The 21,325-nt window shown below is 40.1% G+C and overlaps 1 protein-coding gene across 7 annotated transcripts in view; it reads left to right on the top strand.

Moving 5' to 3' along the window:
* Positions 1-21,325, top strand: part of GPATCH2 (G-patch domain containing 2) — a 108,138-nt gene that overhangs the window by 54,235 nt on the left and 32,578 nt on the right. For 6 of the 7 annotated variants that reach the window (XM_081186052.1, XM_081186054.1, XM_081186053.1 and 3 more), the window contains 3 exons: positions 10,926-10,993; positions 12,963-13,002; positions 17,426-17,496. In XM_081186052.1, the coding sequence (XP_081042178.1) occupies positions 10,926-10,993; positions 12,963-13,002; positions 17,426-17,496 (179 nt within the window). Of the gene's footprint in view, positions 1-10,925; positions 10,994-12,962; positions 13,003-17,425; positions 17,497-21,325 lie in introns of those variants that run through there. The other variant, XR_014005783.1, reaches the window with a different exon arrangement.

Here is a 21,325-nt window from a genome sequence, read left to right on the forward strand (position 1 = left end):
ATTTCTCTGCATTTTGTGTCTAGATGGAATAATAATTTCCAAATTTAAAACTGCAGCATATTGTATTTCATCTCTGCAGACCTAGCTTCAAACTGCAGTGGCCACAAGAAAATATATGTCAAGATCACTGTTTTCTTCATATTGGAATTTAGGCAATTTGTTTTCAGTCAAAGAGCTGTTTCCAGCCTATTTTTGGAGTCCCTATTGGCCTGACCGAATGTTCCAACATAATTTATGATGGCATTGGAACATATGGACTTTTCATCATTGTCCAGCTGAAATCCGCTTGGATGTGGACACTGCCCCTTCCCCCTCCACTGCCACATGTTCCCTAAGAAGACACATTTGAGTAGTTTATATGGAAGTAGTATTTGTGAATGTGTTCAACATCGAATGAGAGCTCTCTCGAATGAGAGCTCTTAAAATACATAAAGGGCAGTTGCTTTCACTTGTTAAATCAGATCACATTGTCAGTTAAAATTGCTGGCTTGTTCTTTTGAATATGTGGCACAGTAAAATATATTAAGAGTACAATACTTACTTTAGGACTTTGCAACATTGAACTAAAACTGCTGCACAAACATTATAATTTATAGTACTGAGCTGAACTGTTCAGTGTAACAGTTCATATTTCATATTTATTTATTACCTACCTCACGTCTACTAGTACTAACAGAGGCCCTAATCTAGAGTTGCCTAAAACAAAAGGGCTTTGCAGGCCGTTACAATTCTAAGTGGGAAATGCACATTTACATCAGCATCAGTAAGTGGATGCTTGTCCATCCTATGCATCACTGCTCAAGGGCTCATTTGCAGAGGCATTCACCTCTGGGGCAGTACATTTGCTGCTTCTACCCACCAATGAATGACCTGTGCTCATAGATCATGTATACAGTTGTTCTACATGGGCATCATAAGTCTTTGAAACTGTGTGAAACAAAGGATGTGTGAAACAAAGGATGTGTGAAATTCTAAATGGATGGTGAGCTGAATTTTGTGGTGTTCAGGTTTTGTTAAATCTCTTTTGGGGGTGAAGAGTGGACTGAGAAGAGTCTCCAAATACTGTGGTACCTCTGGTTACGAACTTAATTAGTTCCAGAGGTCCGTTCTTAACCTGAAACCGTTCTTAAACTGAGGTACCACTTTAGCTAATGGGGCCTCCCGCTGCCACTGCCCCCCCATGTGATTTCTGTTCTCATCCTGAGGTAAAGTTCTTAATCTGAGGTACTACTTCTGGGTTAGCAGAGTCTGTAACCCAAAGTATTTGTAACCCAAGGTGTTTGTAACCCGAAGTACCACAGTACATCCACAGCTCTACCTATCTGTGTACATTTCTTCACACAAATTCACAGCAGTTGTTTCTCCAGTATACTTCTGTTTTTTATTTAAAATCATGTTATTACTTAAAAGACCTTTCTCTTCAGTGCACGGTTATCTGTGTGATGTGACTATGCCTATGTGAACCCTACCCTTCCCACTCCATTGCTTTGACAAGTGTTCTCTTCCTTTTTTTTTTTTTTTTTGTTCCTCTGCCAGTGCTGGTTGGCAAGTCATCCCATCCCCATTGATCCAATTGTCCATAGATTCTTATGAGTAATTCAGGAAGGATGTGAAAGGGAATATGCATTTGGATGGATGTGTACATGCAGACCTCCAGCTCATGGGTTTGAGCCCCATGCTGGACAAAAGATTCCTGCATTGCAGGGGGTTGGGCTAGATGACACTTGGGTCCCCTCCACTCTACAGTTCTAGGATTTTATGTCATCCATTCACAAACTTCATTTTCAGTAGTGTGTAATTATATGTGAACTCAAATGCACATATCCCTTTGCAACTAGTTAACTGTGCAGAAAGAGATGAGTGAAATAATATTGGCCCAGTTGCCCTGACAATTGTTTACTTCCCTTTTCCTAGCACCTATCCTCATCATTAACAGAAGGGAGCAAATTTTGCAAAGATTGAAGGTGCTTGTAAAATCTGAGTTTTACCACTTAAGTGGAAATATTTTCTAATAATAATAACAGCAATAATAAGCTTGTGAACATAGGACACAATCTGGAGGGAGTTTCTTGCTTGCAAGCGTGGAATGCATGTGAACGTAGGAGGAGCTTATTGCTCTGACCACAGCTCATTAGTAAAGAAAGCTTAACTTTTAACACAAGTGGTGTCCTGTGTCCTGTCTAAAACTAATTTTATTAAACAGCAAGCATTTGTTTAAAAAATAATGCCATACATTACAGCACATATAAACACTGTAGATTTTAAAATAATTTCTACTTCTCTGCTAAAGTTGAGAGAAAGTTTTGCTTTCTAAAATGAATATGATCTTGAATGCCCTCCATGCTTTTGAAGAGTTTCCAAGTAAATAAACATGACTAAGACACCATTTCTAGCCACACTTACTTACCTTGCATTCAGCTTCTTTGAGCATAGTGGGGCTTACTTCTCAGAAAACATACATAGGATTGCGTTGTAAGGTTGCAGACTGCCCAGTGAGCAAAGAACCAAGCAGTGTTAATTCATCGGCAGATGTGTGATTTAATTTGTTTATAGTTCATATGAGCACATACTGTATAAACCACAAACAATCAAGCAATCATGTCTTTCTGTGTTATCTATTGCCATCTTTCCCCATGCATTGAGGTTCTCACTATAGCTATTACTATAAAATGTTCCCTAAGTACATAAAGGCTCTAATCGTTAAGATTTTTATTACCAGCCACCCATACAGAGCTGCAAATTGCCTTGTTTCAGATTTATTATGTATTACTCCAGAAATTCTATAAAGATCAAAAGAACTGATTACAATGTTGACCTTTGCATTAACTCATCTGAATTTAAATTCAAGTGTTTGATTTGGGAAAATAAGTCCATTTATCATAGGTCTGCTACTGAGGGGATTGTGCAGTCCTGATTGGGAGTGCGGAGACCAAATTTATTTATTGAGCGTTGGCTTGAAAATTGTTTGTAGGACAAGAGGAACAAAAGTTTGACCTGCCATTCTGGTGTGCCAAGGGAACAATGTGGCAGTTGCCCTTTTCAAAACATCTAGTGGTCAATCTGTTTCAATGTTGCAGATGGAGACAGAAGATATTAATAGTTACACACCGTTTTCAACATGTAAACCATTATTAGTTTTAAAATCAATGAGTCTCTTTCAGTGCGAAATGAAGCAATATGAAGGTTACAGCTCAAAAACATGGGGAAAAGATAACCAGTGCTGCAAAGTGTTAGGAGTAATAATACTTGTTTCAGGCAAATGTCTCTTATCATAAGCACACTGCATAAACTGGCCTTTTGGCTAAGATCAATTGACATATTTTTGGTATGTTCTTTTTGTTTATGCCTCTTTATACTGCCCTAATGTTGGTGAAGGGCAGTTTAAAATATTTTAAATAACACGCATACTACATATTTCATCATTTAATATAAGCAGAATTGATGGATTGGTCCTAATATCGCAGTGTGTGTGCTGCTTGCATCCCCCTTTTAAAAATAGCTTTATTTCTATAAGGTGTTGCCATCCAACATCCATAGTGGGCTATGTATAACATGTAAATTATAGAGATTATAAATTTTTACACATTTAATTGTTATTTACATATTTATTCAATTTATTACCTACTCCACCATTTGATCCCAGGTTATAGCAATTTAAAATTCAACATTTAAAAGAGTAAAAACAAATTACAGTCACAGGAATAGAGTGGAACATGCATCTCAGGTGTCAAAGGTGCATCTTCAGTATACAGCAGAAACTATTTAATGAAGAGGCCAGATACACCTGCTTGGAGTGGGAATTCCTCAACCAAGGAGCTGCCACAGAGATTACCATTTCCTGGGCCACCGAACCCCAAACTTGGGAGGAAGTGCTAAGAGCTCCCCCTTGAATATTTGGGGCCTAAGTTGTTTATGACTTAAAACACTCACGTGAGCATCTTAAATTGGATCCAGAAAACAGCTAGTAGCCAACTCACCATTTTGTAGAAACTGGGTTGCAATTTTGATACCTGTAAAATTACCACAGTTGAGATTACTGTAGGCATAGGCAAACTCCAGCCCTCCAGATGTTTGGGACTACAATTCCCACCATCCCTGACCACTGGTCCTGTTAGCTAGGGATGGTGGGAATTGTAGTCCCAAAACATCTGGAGGGCCGGAGTTTGCCTATGCCTGGATTACTGCCTGCAAATATTTCTGTTTTTATTGAATTGTGCATGGGCATATGTTTAAACTCCATGCTGATAATGTGGTCCTATAGTTTGTTCCCAGTAACTCAGATATAAATGCCGGTTCTATAAACTGGCCAAATACATGGACACTATCCCTCAGCTTCATGTATTCGTTTGCGCAGGGACTGATACTGATGCTGCCAGAACTGTGAATGAGACCTTATTTTCCTTACTCTTCTCCAAAAAAGAGAGGCATCTATTTCTGCTTAGTATTTGGGAGATCTGAGGGCACAGTGGTAAAATCCAACAAGTTAAATGTATCTATCTGGAAAGGCGAAGAGTGTAATGATTTTTTCCCCCCAAAATTCTAAAGGCAAACTTTATTTAAAGCTGCAATAGTTCTTAACAGGTAATCTACATACTGATACCCATTTGAGTCTTCCTCTGCTCCTGCTTATAAACCCAAAGCTGTACCACCACCACGTAAGGGAAAACTACCAGTTGACTCACAGTAACCCTGAGTTACACACAAGTACAAAAAAAAATCTGAGGGTGGGGGGTGTAAAGGATGGGGAAAATCTCTCAAACAACCCCCCAACAACTCAACGATGCAGAAACCAAAACTGGTTTTCCTAGGATCTGGTTTGCTATTCTGCTTTTGCTCTTCTTCCCCAACACCAATTTGCGTGAAATGGAAAGGCTTTGAATAAAACATCACATACACACACACACTTCTCGATGTTTGTAGATGTGTCAGGTCAGATGTCTGTCAACAGTGAGGTACTAGCACTTGGCATGACAACATGTTTGCTGGGTATTCTGTCATGCTGCTCTGTCCATAAGCAATTTAATGAAAAGGAGAGGCAGGTGGAATCCGAATCTTATTTCTGGTGTGAAATAAGCTTGCCTTGTCGCATGGTTTACAGTGATTTGGAACTGTCAAGCCACTTTCAACAGCTGGCAAGATGGACAGGTTTTAGTAGCAAAGCTGAGCCGCACTCCACCCCAAGGACCTGCAAAGAGATTTAGAATGCGACAGTGGTTACTTATTTTGGGAACTGAAAAGTGCTCACTGAAGTATTTTATTGTTGTTGACTCACAAAGTTAAGCACAAAGTGTTTCTGACTGAGTAATGGTGTAAATTGAAACGGATATAAGGTTTTATTTCGTTTTTGTAAGGCATCAAAATATGGATATCGCGGATATCAATATATGAAAACACGTTGGTTGCACTCTTGCTCCCTGTTCCGTGGTGTTAAAATATCAGTACTTATGGTCTTTTCCCAAGAGTATATAGACCACAAATGAAAAAATAACTGGGGACTAAATTGTATGAATAAATTAAATATATTGCTGCTGCTTTCTAATGAAAGGGGCTTTTGTGTGCCACTTGGTAAAATATCTAAGGTTCCGATAACAAACTTATTTTGAAGTCTATTCCATTCAAACCACTGGGCCTTGCTTCCCAGTAAAAATGGTAAGGATCAGGGTTTAAATATGTAATATTATTTCATGTTTTAAAATTCTCTGATAAATCAAATACAGTATATCTTACATTGTTGGGGGGTTTTGTATAAAAAAACAACTACGGTATATACGATAGAATTTTTGTTCAGCTATTCTTTAGCTAAAGCTCCCTTTTTGTGTGGTATATATTTCAGGCTAATAATCAAGGCTTACTGTGGGTCAGCATGTCATATCCCAGTGGTGTCTAGTGAGATGGAGGGTTATCTTATATGTCAGCTAGATAACCCTGTGAACAATTTTGAGCAGTCAAGATAATGGGACTGAATTCTGAAGCAAAGTAGAATTCTGAAATAAGGCTAGAAATATCCCAGAGTACCAAGCTATGTGTCGGCAAAATAATATTTCTTACAACTGCAGTCACCTTTTGGCATCATTAGTCATTTAGGTCTGACAACATTCTCCTTAATAAGGTGCAATTAAGGGAATAATAGAATCAAGTGCATAATCCCATACTGAACAAGAGAGCAGGCCAACAGTTTTAAGGGTGCTTTACTTTAAAATAATTTTCATTGAAAGCTAAGGAACATAAAATAATTTTCATTGAAAGCAAAGGAACTTATTTGAGAGTAATTGTATTGTGGATCAGTATTTGCAGTAGTATTGTAATACGAGTACATCATGCCAGGTGACTGTTCATAAACTTAAAACGCCACAGTGTAATTCACTGATAGTTTACAGTTATATATTCCCAGTGAAACCAGTGAGACCACATCTATATAACTGTTCAGTGTGTGACCCCCTAGATAACCATCTATTTGGTAAATGACTTTGCATTAAAATAGATTAATTTAGTCCTCTAATAACTATTAAATATATAAATTGGTAAGTTACTGATTACCTTCTTTTACCACGTTGTAAATGGTATCGTGGACTTTTTTTACAAGTCTGGCTTAGATATTAAATGCTTTTTTTGCTGCTGCTTGTAACAAGCTTAGCTCAAATGTAACAATCTCTGTCCAACAGGCCACAGTTTATTGGAATGTGAATGAGCCTTCCTTCTTGCCCTCATGTGCCAAGCTTTGAGGGAGATGATTGGGTTTCGTACAGTTGTTTTGAGTGCAGCTTTCAAAGCAGGATATCGTACCAAAATCAGAACCACTAGGTGACTTTCTGTACACATAGCCAGCTCCAAACAACATTCAGTCAGATTTAGTACAAGTTTACCAGCCTTTGTTCTGTAAACCAGAGAGAGTTGTGATGCTGAGATGAATGAAAGGCTACTTAGGGAACAGTATTTTTATCCCCAAGGCCTGCTCCTGTTTCCAAAGTCAGCAGGCTATCCATGTAGCAGTTGTTGGGGTCCATGAGAGCCCTCCTAGAGGGTTCTGAAAACAATAACAGCCTTCATTTTTAAGCAACTGACTGATTTCATGCTATTATCTAGCATCAGAATTGGTTCTACCTGCTTTTAGGCATTTCTGGAACCACGTCTCACCACACAAAAGTCAACAGTAGTAAAGGGGTGGAGGGGACACACATACAGAAAGAGAATGCAATTAGATATCTATGCGCAGATATGATTTAGTGGCATCATAGGATTCAACTTTTCTTGGTACAACTAGGTGTTTTCTAAACAGAGTAGGTTCAGCACTATCCCCAACCCCTAAAACAAACGGTTGGTTTCAGTGGCTTCTGGGTAGAAGCTTTAAAAAAATTCTTTGGTTAGCTTCTTGAAATTAATAATAGATTAGAAAGAGGAGTTTTAGGAGAAGTTGAATTTTTATTGTAATTGCGAGTGAATATTTAAGAAAGTAAAATTTGAATACTTTACTCACTGCTACCTTACTCATTCACTCAGCTGCTATCCGCCCTCATTTCAATGTGTCTGTTTTGAAGACTTGTGTGTCCTCCTTATATTTCTAATTAATTAACCTTGCTCATTTCTTAGAATTACAAAAATGGATTACAGTTGCTGCATGAGTTATCTCTTTTGGAATGTGTAAACTTTGTATGTTGATAAGCAAAAAGCTTCGTATAAAGGTATCTGTTCAGCCATTGTGAAAATACCATCATAATAATAGATGACAAGGTGACTTATGTAGCCCTTGGTCAGCCAGTAGAGGCCACTCACAGCGTGCTACATAAAGCAGGACACTAATTTGACAAAGTCTTTTTCCTTCTTTAGATTTGTATATACTCTAAACACAGCACAATTATCTGGTCTAGCCCTGCCAACAGTTGTTTTTTAACTTCCCATTTTCTCTGTTCTGCAGCGCATATGTTTCTTTTTATCCTGACTGAAACATCAAACGGAGATGGATGAAACAAATGTGTTTAATGACAACTCTCACGTCCTCTCTGTCCCTGGAGGCCCTTTTTAGGAATGTTTAGAAATTTCTTCAGTAAATTTCATTTAGAGAATACACATTTTGTCTTGCATTTTTCCAAATCATAAGAATAGTTGAGTGACTGTCTGAAAGTAAACCTACTATACAGATTTTAAAGTCGTGTGTGTGTGTGTGTGTGTGTGTGTTAATCAAAAGTACATCCATCTCACAACGTTTTCCTGCGTCACATCCCCTCCCCCCCCCCGCCATTCCCAAGTGGGCATTTTAACTTTTTAACTAAGAGTTATATATTTATATGGGACGCGGGTGGTGCAGTGGGTTAAACCACATAGCCTAGGGCTTGCCGATCAGAAGGTTGGCGGTTCGAATCCCCGCGACGGGGTGAGCTCCCGTTGCTCTGTCCCAGCTCCTGCCAACCTAGCAGTTTGAAAGCACAAAGTGCAAGTAGATAAATAGGTACCGCTCTGGCAGGAAGGTGAACAGCATTTCCGTGCGCTGCTCTGGTTTGCCAGAAGCAGCTTAGTCATGCTGGCCACATGATCCGGAAGCTATATGCCGGCTCCCTCGGCCAATAAAGCGAGATGAGCGCCGCAACCCCAGAGTCGGTCATGACTGGACCTAATGGTCAGGGGTCCCTTTACTATATATTTATATATTTAACCTACTCTGTGTGTAAATTGTTTTCTTGATGGCTGTCGTAAAATTTCCTCTCCTAGTAGTTTGAATATGCTGAGGTGCTTTCACAGAGACCGAACACATTTCAAACTATGTACTTCCCCCCCACATAAGTAAATCCCTCAGCCACCGCCACCCTCCCAAGCATCTTGACTAGCAGAGGTTGCATAGGCACCCTCACTGAGCTAGAGGGGAACTATTAGGAGTGAGCTTAACCATAGGAAGTGTTTCAACTTGATTCTCTACCTCCCTAAGGTTTTCTTACCTTCATCACTCATAGGATGCTAAGAGTTGGCTTACATGAGCAAATTACATTGATGAAACGCCCTCTGGTATGTAGAAGAAATCTAAGCTCTAGTCAGTTGTTGACTAGATAAAACATGCTCATATTTATGTGCAAATTATCTACAAATTGTATTTTGTTCAGTGGTCGTACATCCTTTATCCCTTCCGATGTATCTCGGTGACTTTCCATGGGATACCTGCATTTATTAAATTATGGATTATGCATTTTGCACAGACTGGAAGACTTTAAAACATTTTTCCATAAGTATGGCTGGAGGTAAACAACCAATTTTAGCCCAGAAAATAGCTTCTGCTTCTGTCAACACGTTGTTTATTTTCTCTCTGAGATAAAAAGTTCAGTTTTCTGATATTTGTACCAAGATAAAGTCAGTAAACAAGATTAATATAGTGTGGAAAAGGTTGTCAGCAGCGCTGGCAAAGGAAATAAGTTGCCTGTACACAGAACATACTGTAAACTGAATAAAAGTGTCAGGTCCACCATGAGATAATGTGATCATGAACCTCTAACAAAGCATGACATAGGCACAGTCGGCTTTTCTTATAGCCACAGTGTAGAAAATGGATTACTATATTCCAGGGATACCCACTGGAATAGCATGAAAACCTCATTTTGAGATTAATACAGGATGCAACTGGAGAGCTAAGCCAAATGTTTACCTCCAGCATTAAAGTAACTATTGAGTTGTTAATGTTATAATCAGTAGGTCATACAAGTATTTTTATTTTCAAAATCCTTAGAATTTCAAAGCTCACGCACCTGTCTGGAGAGAGGGTGCTTGTTTTCCAACTTGTAAGTCAAGTCAGCTATGAAAATAAAAGTTTTATTTGTCTTCTATGTTTAGGCTAATGAAGAAAATCCCGTAATTTGACCTCCTATCCAGTGAAACTTTATGCAGGTGTATTTCAGAGAGTAACAGCAATTTTTAACGCCCACTGTGTGAACACGCCCTTACATTGTGTAAGGATGCCTGCACTCAAAACCACCAGGCCATATAAATGCTTTGGCTGTCCTGAAACCAATTATGGTGACATTTACGTAAGCATCCTTGACAAATACATTTGTATTACAAAGACTGGCTGTGACATGTTTGTAATGTTTTTCAAAAGTGCTGTAGTGTATCAACGTGATCTTGTAGATTGAAAAGATCAAAGACTGCTGTTGCACATGCATGGCTTAAATCCACTCCTAGTCCAGTTTTCTGAAAAGATTAGGTGGCAGACACTACAGTAAGCAGGCCACATGTGGTCCATATATAGTCCATGGCAGAAATCATAGGTATATGTAGATTTCTAAGTAAAAGCTGTTTAGAGGATTAAACATTGCAGTAGTATTGACAGATCATCCAGTGTTCATTCTGGTCATATGTTGCCCTGTCTTGATGATGTGCATGTGTGCTACTCTTTCCATAATTAGGCATGAAAGTGATGCAGTTACAATTGGATCACTATGAACACCTTTTTCAAACCTGCTATCTTAAGTGATTTAACCTTTGGTAGCAATTAGAAACTTCCAGAGTTGGGTAGGGGAGAGGCATGGCTGGGGTAGTATTATGAACTGGGTGCCTACACTATGAATAAAAGAGGTAAGGACACACACACCTGCCTACCTGCGTATTCCTGGGGGGTTGGACTAGATGATCCTCAGGGTCCCTTTCAGTTCTGTGATTCCAAAGTAACAATGTGTCTTGGGGCTCTTCCCAGTACCTCTTTAGGATCATTGCTCCCCAAAACCCTGATGACCAGCATTGAAAAAAATGGAAAACGCCACTCAAAGCTTTTTACATTTATATATATATATAGGAATCAGCTGGTTATTGACTTGTTCATCACATGCATCTTATTAATGGTATTGGTGGCTGGCTTTTGTTTTCTTCCATTTATTTCCTGCATGCAGTGAGTACTGTGTGTTCTTAAATTCCTCTATGCAACTTATAAAACTTATTTATGCCTCCTTTAGAATACTGCTCCAGGCTCATGCGTCAACAAGAAAGCTGCACATTTGTCCCAGGAGTCTCATCACCATGAGTAAGTATCCATGTCATGTTTATCATTATTTCAACTGCTTAGTTTAGATTTGTCCCTGTTTTAATTACATCTTGAATTTTACCCTAATTGTCCAGTCTATCAAGACTGTTTAGAATTCTGATCATGCTCTTGAGGACATGTGCAGTTCCCAGTACTGTTGTCTGGAAAGATGTCTGTGGATTAACGCCCCCTCCCCGCCCCCATAGTTCTTGCTATAATGATCCTGTGTGTGCATAACATCTCTTGCATTCTCGCTTGTAAAACCAGAGGTGTGACTAGAAGAAAAAGAAGCACGATATCTTTCTTGGGTCTTCTATAGCTTCCTTTCCAGTAGAGCTGTGGCAGATGGATGCAGTCCAGGATTTTCATCAGATCTACTTGTTTTGATTGGCCTTCTCTGTGCATATTGTCCCACTTGCTGGATGGAACCTGGAATATTATATTTATGGAAGTTTTGAATCTGTTTTATATCTTTCTGTAACATTGCTTTTTTATTATTACAGCCATACCTCGGGTTACAACGCTTCAGGTTGCACGTTTTCGGGTTGCGCACCGCACCTAACCTGGAAGTACCGGAACAGGTTACTTCCGGGTTTCAGCGCTCGCGCCTTCGCAGAAGCACTAAATCGCACTATGCGCAGAAGCACCGAATCGCAACCCGCGTGTGTGCAGACCGCTGCGGGTTGTGAACGCTGCAGGTTGCAAACATGTCTCCCGCATGGACCATGTTCACAACCCGAGCGTCCACTGTATTCTTATTTCCATTGTAGTTGTTGTAAGGCACTTTGGACTGGCTTTGCTTGGAACAGCAGTGTATATATATTTTAAAATAAAACAAAAACAGCTGCTTTTTGCCCCTGTGTTTCCACAGTAAGCATATGGGGTGGGTAGGTTGGTACACGGAGAAGAGAGATTTGCACATGGCCCTTTAAATAGTCTTGTGGCAACCTAAAAACTAAAAGAAAACACCCAGAAAACTTATTTAGTGGACTAGAGCAACTTTTTTATGTATGAAGTGCTATCCTGACTTGGCAAGTATTTATACACACATAGTTGGAAAGAGAACAGTCAGCAGTTAAGTAAGCATTGAGGTCAGAGATAAATGAAATGTACATAACACCAACCGTGACAATTGCATTAAAAATGTGAATGTATGTAAGATTGTTATGGTGATTATTCACAAAGCATTGTTGATGATAAAACAACCCTCTTGGTGTTGGTAAGCTAATAAACACTGGTAGTGAGATAAAAAGGCTAAACGGTGATATTAACTCTACAGTTGCCCCTTAGTGGTTGAATCCTGCTAGGGCAGCTTAATCCGAAGTCTGGTGAACAGTTCAACTCACCCCATAAACTAAGAGGAAAAACTGTTCAGACACTTGGAGAGATACAGTGCTGTTCCATCAGTCCCTCCTACTTACTCAAATGGAAACAGAACACATAATTCCACACTGGGTTGGATTTTAGAGATATTAAGTCAGCAAACCTATGCACACCATGTGTGTGTGTTTGTGTAGCAACAGTAGTAGCAGTGTGTAGGCATTAAACCCAAACCCTCAAAATTAATAAGCATGCTTCCAATAGTTGTAAACACTTTTTAAGATTTCCGTTACTCTAAGTAATAAGAACGTTAGATTTTAGCAGCACCCACACAGAGAAAATATTATTAAATGATGTAATATATAAAGAATTTCAGAATCTGTGGCATGAAACTCAATATGATTTAGTATATATCCACTTGCCCAAGCAGGATAAATCCACAGAATGAGATACATTCTTATATTCCTGTGAAAACTGCTATAGACCTTGAGAGTTCTGTAAAATATCCCATTTAAATAAATCATAGCCAAAGGCTACATTTTTCTGGTGGACAATAAAATACCCGAGAGCACGCATAGGCTGGTCATATGACAGCTCGTGCTTCAGTTAGCTATGCTACTAAACCTTTTTTTTTTCTTCCCTCCCTCAGCCATTGGTTTAGCCCTGGGGCTAGGAAGGAACATAGCCAGGTAAGAACCACTTTGATCAAGAACAGTTTATTTCATATATTTGAAGGTTTTTAACTGTCGCTTGTCCGGAACAACAGGAGCACCAATTTCTGAAATAAGGAGCAAAATAATCACTTTTTTTACTGAAAACATCTGAAAACACTTTAACAGCAAATAGCTTACCACAAAAGGGTTGTGGGTGTAGGCCCAGTAATTATCAGCATTCCAATTCACTCTCGAGGATATTTCAGGGAATTAGGAGAGTCTTGTGTGCAGCAGCATGTGTACACATCAGAGCCCCCATGTGTGCACAGCAGAGTCTTTAGAATTGGGCTGAGAACATTTGCTTTGTTAAATTGCCTCTCTGAACTACTGCTAATCTTTTGAGGAAGGCAGAGTCTTCATAGAACCAGAATACTAAATCATGAAAATATAGATATTCCGCTAGCTGGTGTAAAAGAGGCCTTGATAATACTTTCATTTCACATATATTGGATGCATGACAAACACCTGTATTGGCAAATCACTGTAAAGATCTTTCAGGGCTATAACAAAAATGGAGGCCGCAAAGTGGACATAAGCAGCAATGGCAGGGGAAAATAAGTGGAAAGTGACACCAGCCGTAGTTGACTGACCAACTCTAAAGGTATTATTTGTAAGCTAGCAAAAAAAATTGGGCAGCACAGTTTTAGCTTTTTGGTTGTTTCTGAAAGGGACCATCAAAGTCACAGTTACAGCAGGAAAACCACATTCATGAAAAACCCTTTACATTTCTATTCTGAGAAGCCTCGTCTGGGGCTCCAGACCCAGTCTAGGCCCAGTCCTGCAGCTGCACTCACATTCAGGTTCCTGGGAACCCATTCTATTCCGCTATGGCCCACTGGCATCAAGAAGGTTGTTCTGCCCTTATATACCCTTTTGTGGTACTTATAGCTCTGCTTCACCTTCTCTTAACCATGAAGGCTGCCACCTTTTGACATTAGAAAAGGGAGGAGCCCACTATCTTGTGCACTTATCATTGTCCACCAAAACTCAGTGCTCTAAAACTCTAAAGAGGTTTAGGGTGGCACTTGGAGTGAATTAAAGTTATAGTCTGCTTTTCCTTCATGGATCTCCAGTTGCATATATAGACACACTGACCAGACCTAGCACCTATTTAAGTTCAGCATGTGTTTTTAGGGCATGCTCTAATTGCTGCTTGCTCCTGCCAACCTAGCAGTTCAAAAGCACATCAAAGTGCAAGTAGATAAATAGGTACCTCTCCGGCAGGAAGGTAAACGGTATTTCCGTGCGCTGCTTTGGTTTGCCAGAAGCGGCTTAGTCATGCTGGCCACATGACCCGGAAGCTGTACGCCAGCTCCCTCGGCCAATAAAGCGAGATGAGCGCCGCAACCCCAGAGTCGGCCACGACTGGACCTAATGGTCAGGGGTCCCTTTACCTTTTACCTTATAAGCAGATAAATTACAAGGCTTGCTAATAAGCATTGTTGTTTATAGTTTAATGAAACAGGAATTCCAAGATAATGAATAAAGGAATCTCTGCCATATAGATGGGATAAAATAAAAAAAATTCCTTCCTGTAGCACCTTAAAGACCAACTAAGTTAGTTCTTGGTATGAGCTTTCGTGTGCATGCACACTTCTTCAGATACACTGAAACAGAAGTTGCCAGATCCTTCTATAGATGGGATAGTTCAGCTATAAAGCAGAGATGTAAGCAAAAATAAAGTCTGGCAAGCATTTTAAAATGAGTGATACTAGGAACTCACAATATACAGTGGTACCTCAGGTTACATACACTTCAGGTTACAGATTCCGCTAACCCAGAAATAGTACCTTGGGTTAAGAACTTTGCTTCAGGATGAGAACAGAAATTGTGCAGTGGCGGCGCAGCGGCAGCAGCAGGAGGCCCCTTAGCTAAAGTGGTGCTTCAGGTTAAGAACAGTTTTAGGCTAAGAACAGACCTCCAGAACGAATTAAGTTCTTAACCCGAGGTACCACTGTATTAAGTTCCCAGGGCCATATCTAGGGGCAGAAAACTGACTTGGTCACCAGGCTTCCATCTGCCTGACTGTGCTCCACACCAAAATAGCACAAAAAGTTCACCTTCACGTCTAAAGCTGCCAGTGCTGAACTGTGTGGCCAGGGTTCCATTGAAGTTAAGGATTTTGTATTTACTGGAAAATGAACATTGTCTTCGTATGAAATGGATAAATCATGCATGCAAATTATTCAGCAAAGACACAAAATGGGCTGCAAGCACAATAGAAGCAACGTACTCAACAGTTTAACAAATGGAGAGGGGCCCTGAAAATGCTCCTCACCTGGAGCTCTGTGTGATATTGGTGAGGTACACCCACATTCATCTTCTTAGAAATGCATTTGATACTGGAGTTGGACAGTCTTCAAGCATAGGATTTAGGTTTTAAGCTCATTAGCGGGCTTTTTTCCCAGTCTAGCATCATTTTCTTGTAACTGAAGTGGCAAACTGAAATCCCTAGTTCCTCCAATGATTTGTTTACAAAAATCCATCACAAAGACCTCTCAAGTACAGGTACAATGATTTGCTTATCTCATTTACTTATTGAATTTTATTCAACTTTATTTCCATTAAAGCAATAATCTTAAGTGCCCTTTTGAGGTTTGTTTTCGTGCTAGTGAGTACATACAGCTATTTTTGCTGTGCTCATTATTTACAAGTGTCAGTCTTCTAAACATAGGTTTTTAATAATAACTAATGATGTGGTTTAACCTTAGGGGGAGGGGACTTCTTACTGTTGCATAAAATTGTGTTGCGAAGTTTGAACAATGAGGAAACAAACCCAAGATCTTGGTGAGAGCAGCCAAAGGGCTGTTGGGTCCCAAATAGTGGGAAAATGGTGGGAGGATGTTGAAGGTTATCATAGATCCATAGGATTCTAAGGCCCCTCATTTGCTAAACACACCACCTAAAATAGCACTGAGATGCTCCAGCCCTGGAACTAATTTATTAACACACACACACACCCTGGAATCAGTGGGAGGGGGGCATTCTAGGGAAGGCAGGATGGAAAATGCTCTCCCCCCCCCCATCATAATCACTGTGAACCAGCAGGGCTTGGGATTTGACAATAGATGTGTTGTGGAATCCTTCCTCCCCACCACCAAAAAAAGTAAGACTAGGATTGTTGTGTGAATTAGTTATGAAGCTTATACTAATTTCAAAGTGGGACGCAGGTGGCGCTGTGGGTTAAACCACAAAGCCTAGGGCTTGCCAATCAGAAGGTTGGCAGTTCGAATCCCCACGATGGGGTGAGCTCCCGTTGTTTGGTCCCTGCTCCTGCCAACCTAGCAGTTCAAAAGCACGTCAAAGTGCAAGTAGATAAATAGGGACCGCTCCGGTGGGAAGGTAAACGGTGTTTCCGTGCGCTGCTCTGGTTCGCCACATGACCCAGAAGCTGTCTGCGGACAAACACTGGCTCCCTCGGCCTATAGAGCGAGCTGAACGCGCAACCCCAGAGTCGGCCACGACTGGACCTACTGCTCAGGGGTCCCTTTACCTTTACCTACTAATTTCAAAAGCCCCTATTGAAATTAATGTCAGAATGAAGATGGGTGGGAGAATGATTTTTGCTCTGCTTTCCTTTGGACCACATCAGCAAAGCTGAGAGGCAGAGGGTCTTGTTGTCTGGGCAGCCCAGGACCGCCATACACACCGCCCAGTCTTTCGCCTCGGGGAGGTCACTTTGGTGCTGCTAACACAGCAGTTTGACTTCACCCCTGGAGGGGCATTCCATTGTCTCTGAAGACAGACAGGGATGCCAACCCAACCCATTACTAAAATCATACTGAACTTCATTATAATTCTCAATCCAGAAAAAATGGCAAAGCAGTGGGATTGATATGACAACAGTAATTATGAGGTGCTACTTTTTTCTATTACTAATAATGTAGAATTTTAGCATCTATAATCATTATTCATTCTTACAACAGCTCTGTCAGGTCCTTATTAGTCTCATTTTTAGAGAGTTTATAAAACAGTAATTTCAGAGATTTGAATGTGAGCCTCTAAAATCGGTTCCTCTAAGTACAAAGCTCTGTTGCTGCTCATTTCAAATTAAAGGAGATGGTGAAGTTACAATATTACTGTGATAGATCTTAAAGCTAAACATATTGTAATGGCATAGTACGCTCTGAATTGCTAATTAGGCATCTTGACATGAAACTTGACTATAATACAAGACTGCCTCTGTAGAAGAAGGTGTATAGGAATAAATGAGAGAGGATCTGAATTAAAATCGTATTGCCATTTCAGTAGATGCACTTTAGATAAAGTATGTCAGGGCTGTCAGGCCCTTTGCTGAAACAACGTAGTACAAAAACGTGACAAGGCTTAGTAGGACTTATTTCTAAAAATGCAAGCATCATTGCATAGTTCTTATATGTCTTCTGAACTTTCCATGTAGCTTCAACTCCTGCGGGACAACCGATCAGAGAGAGGACACAAGAAAAACAGTTCAGTGAAAACAGCTAGCAGGTGAGCTAAATATGCAATGCAGTTTACAGTTTAAGTGAGATCCCTAGCCAATATTTTTAGCTAGTGCCCAAACTGCTGATATAGAGATGGAAAGAGAGATGATTTCTTTGTCTGGTCAGCTGCTATCTGTCTGCCACAGAAGCTCTTAAAAGGGGTCCGAAAAGTGTTAATCAATTGGACACAGATATCTGTGTATATAGTTGTGTTGGAAATACCTTGTATTGAAAGGGGGCTGGTATGTATGCTATGCTGCTTAGATTCCATTTATCATGATGTGGATATGATTTTCCCACTTGGAGAAGTTGTCCTGTAATCTGTACGCATCATGAACTTGAGTTTAAAATGAAGACTTGCACTCTCCCAAATTTAAAAAAGCAATGTATCTGCTTGTCTCTTCTTCTTTCTCCCTACAAGCATTTCAAGTGTTCCCTTTTGTTTTGTTTTCACAATATTAAAAAATGAGACAGACTGATGGAAAAATTGATGGATTTATTGGCTTCCAGTGCATCTGTTTGCCGAAGTAACATCATTGGGGTTTGTTTGTTTGTTTATTTGTCTGTCTGTCTGTCTGTTTGTTTTTATAAAAAAATGTTCTCTGAAGAATCTGAAAACTCTTACAAGGGTTAGGTTGAGTTAGTATTGAAGGAAATGAGGGATTAATTTGAAATGTAATCTTTTGCAGGGTTTTGTTTAAATACATCTTGTGCCTTCTCATTTTCTTTTTAACACAGCTAGCTTAGTTGATCTTGGGACTATTGTGATGATATCTGGACTAAATTATAGGTGTATATTTATGTTATCTTAAATTCTGGTATTAATAACTACAGGTTATGTAAAAAGGGAGTGGGTGGGTGGTTCAAGGACACCGATGGGGGACCTGAGAACAAAAAGTTCCATTATGCCTCTATAGCAAGCCTTTTCCCATTAGGTTGGTGGGAAATCCCTTTCCATCTGAACGGAGCTTGTTCATTTTCTTCTGATGATACAGATGACTATATTTTGTTACACAGATGTGACAAATAGAATTACAGCTGCTCTTTATTTGATCTTCTAAAGAGGCAAAGATGTGCAAGTGTTACGCCTGCTCCCTTTCCCCCACCACGTCATCTGTTGTTTGGGAAGGAGTCCTAATTTGCAGTAGATAGAAAATTATTTGTTGTGTTGCAGGTTTGCCAAAAATAAATGAAACCATTAATTACCACATTTTTTGAGCAGCTGTTAATAGATTGGGGTAGGAAAACTGTACATTACACTTACTGGTTAATTACCAGAACTATAATTGTTTGATGTAGCTTTTGTGGGAAATAATGACAGCCCCAAAAAGGTGGAAACAGATTGTATACAAAATGAGCATCATACCTTAATGGCAAAATGCGGGAATGTTTTTCTTGCTCTGTCTCCCTCTCTGTCTCTCTCTCTCTCTCTCTCTCTCTCTCTCTCTCTCTCTCTCTCTCTCTGTGTGTGTGTGTGTGTGTGTTTAAGGAAGAAATACAGCTATTTGTTCTTCCTGCTCACAGAAGGGTCAACCCAAAGGCAGGATAATTTCAGGTGACCTGAGCTCTCAACTGAAGGGGACTGGAATGCAGGGTAGAAGTAGGCAGGCAAATTAGGAAGCAGGCAGACTGAGAGAGTGAAGGAAGCAAATGCCAAAGCCAGACTTGGAAGCATGTGTGGAAACCAGTGGGTGGGATGGTGTGGAGAAGAGGATTTCACCTTGTAGCAGAAGAAAGAAGAGAAGGGATATAGGACCACCACCCACTCTACCAATAAGCCAGGCTTCTCCCTCTGCCACAATCACCTGGCGGCAGCAGGTACAACCGGCTGCAACAGAGGAAGCTAGAGAAGTGGTACCAGACCACTTCACTGGCACCACCGAGACTCCAACAGTTTTTGACTCCTTCTTTCCTTCAACATTTCTACCTCAGCGGCTAGTTAGAATAACTTGTAACCTGTGCATTTCTTCTTAAAAAAATGTTTAGGGGTACTCTCATTTTGACTCAAGAATACCACCATTTTATAGTTCAAATTGGGAAAAATAAATGCAGTAAATGGACAAAAGTACAAAGATTCACAAAATGTTTAGGGGAATTGCGTACCCCTGCGCCCCCCCCCTGAAAAAAGTGCAGCTTGTAATTAAGATCTTGCATCTGAGTTTCTTTATTTCTTCCTCCCTCCCAGTCCTTTTTCCTTTCGTGTCATGCCCTTTTAGACTGTAAGCCTAAAAACAGGCAGTGTTTTGTTTTGAGAGGATCTGTAAGCTGCTTTGACTGAAGAGCAGGAGATTAGTAATTTCATTAAAGAAATAATGAATAATGCTGGGACAGTGCTGCTCTTTTCACCTTTCATTCTATAACCATGAGTAGCTCAACCACAAGAAACAGCAGCATACAGGCTAGAAGGCTTCCTGTTCATTCCTGCCTTACGTGCATCAATTAAGTGCTTTGTTTTGTTTTTAAAAGCAGTAAAAGTTTCAGGATTCTAGCAGGAACTGGCACACTGAAAACTAAATTCTTGGGAATCAATGGTTTGTGTCCAGTTTGGGGCAGGCAAAAAAGGAAGGCAGAAACTGATTTCCTCTCCCGGTTCTCCCCACATCAACCCCCAAAGCATTGGGGGGCTCCTGAATAGGGTGGGCTGAGGGGGGAGGGGATTGCAAAAAATCACACAGAGGCACCGTCTGTGAGCAAAAGCTCTCCTCACACAAGATGTCCCCACCTGATTTTCAGGAGTGCCTGCCCACCACCACCATGTCACAGCCCAAAGGGCCCAACCTGACCCTTTGAAATGGGTTTTGGGGAGGCTGCCAGAGAAGCAGGAAGTGGCTGGAAAAGTCACCTTCTACTGTCACTTATTCTCTGGATGTAATCTGATATGTTTCAAGTTCCTACCAAGCCTATTAACAGTCCTGGTATTCATGCTTAAGCTTCTGTGAGATAAGATCCACTGGTAACAATATTAACCCAAATGCTTCACGCAGGCTTACCACCTTAATTATTATTATTTTTTTAATAGTGGTGCATTTATTAAGTTAAGTTGCTTAAAACTGTTGGAAAGAGGAGAGGGTGATTGAGCAGGAAAGCACAGAGAATTAACACTTCTATAGCACTCGACCAATTAAGAACACGTGCAGAACTTTATCATAGTAGCATGTCACTGACAAGAATGTTTTTTCATTGAAAGGCAGGTTTTTTCATTGAGTTATGCAGCAGGCTTGATCAACATCCCAAGTGCATTCCCCGCCCCTTGTAGAGTCAGTGTGAAGTTGATCCTTTTGCACAAGTGGGCTGCAAAGCTTTTGCAGACTTTTCCTTTCCTATACGTTGCTGCCGTTAACTAAAATGCTGTTAACAACAATGCTCAGTTGAATAACAGCTTGCTGCAGATCTGAATTATTATTTTTTTAACAAAAACAGCTTTCCAGAGAATGATGAATATATATATATATTTGAATCCTAATAATATATATATATTATTTTTTTTTAAAAAAAGATCAACATTAAATGCACATAGTTTAAAATACACCAACCAAGGTTGTTTCTCCTTCAAGGAGACATTGCAAGCAGAAACAAAAATTCAGGCCGCCGTATAAGCATGCCTGCAAAAACAACTAAGAATTTAGACATTTTAATTTAAGCACAGTTCCTTTTTCTGCATTGGGGTATACTCCAGTTCAGTTTATACTCACAGAGCTGGTTCTTACATAATGTGTCTCACAAAAGGAAGCACAAGTTTTCCCACAGCCAAAAATAATTCTTGATTCTCCCAAGTCCAGCTGCTCTTGCCTTTGTAGCCTGACAATATTCTGTGGTGAGGTGGATAAAAAGCAACA

Source organism: Podarcis bocagei (assembly GCF_964188305.1).
Source record: "Podarcis bocagei genome assembly, chromosome: 3".
Classification (NCBI taxonomy): Eukaryota; Metazoa; Chordata; class Lepidosauria; order Squamata; family Lacertidae; genus Podarcis; species Podarcis bocagei.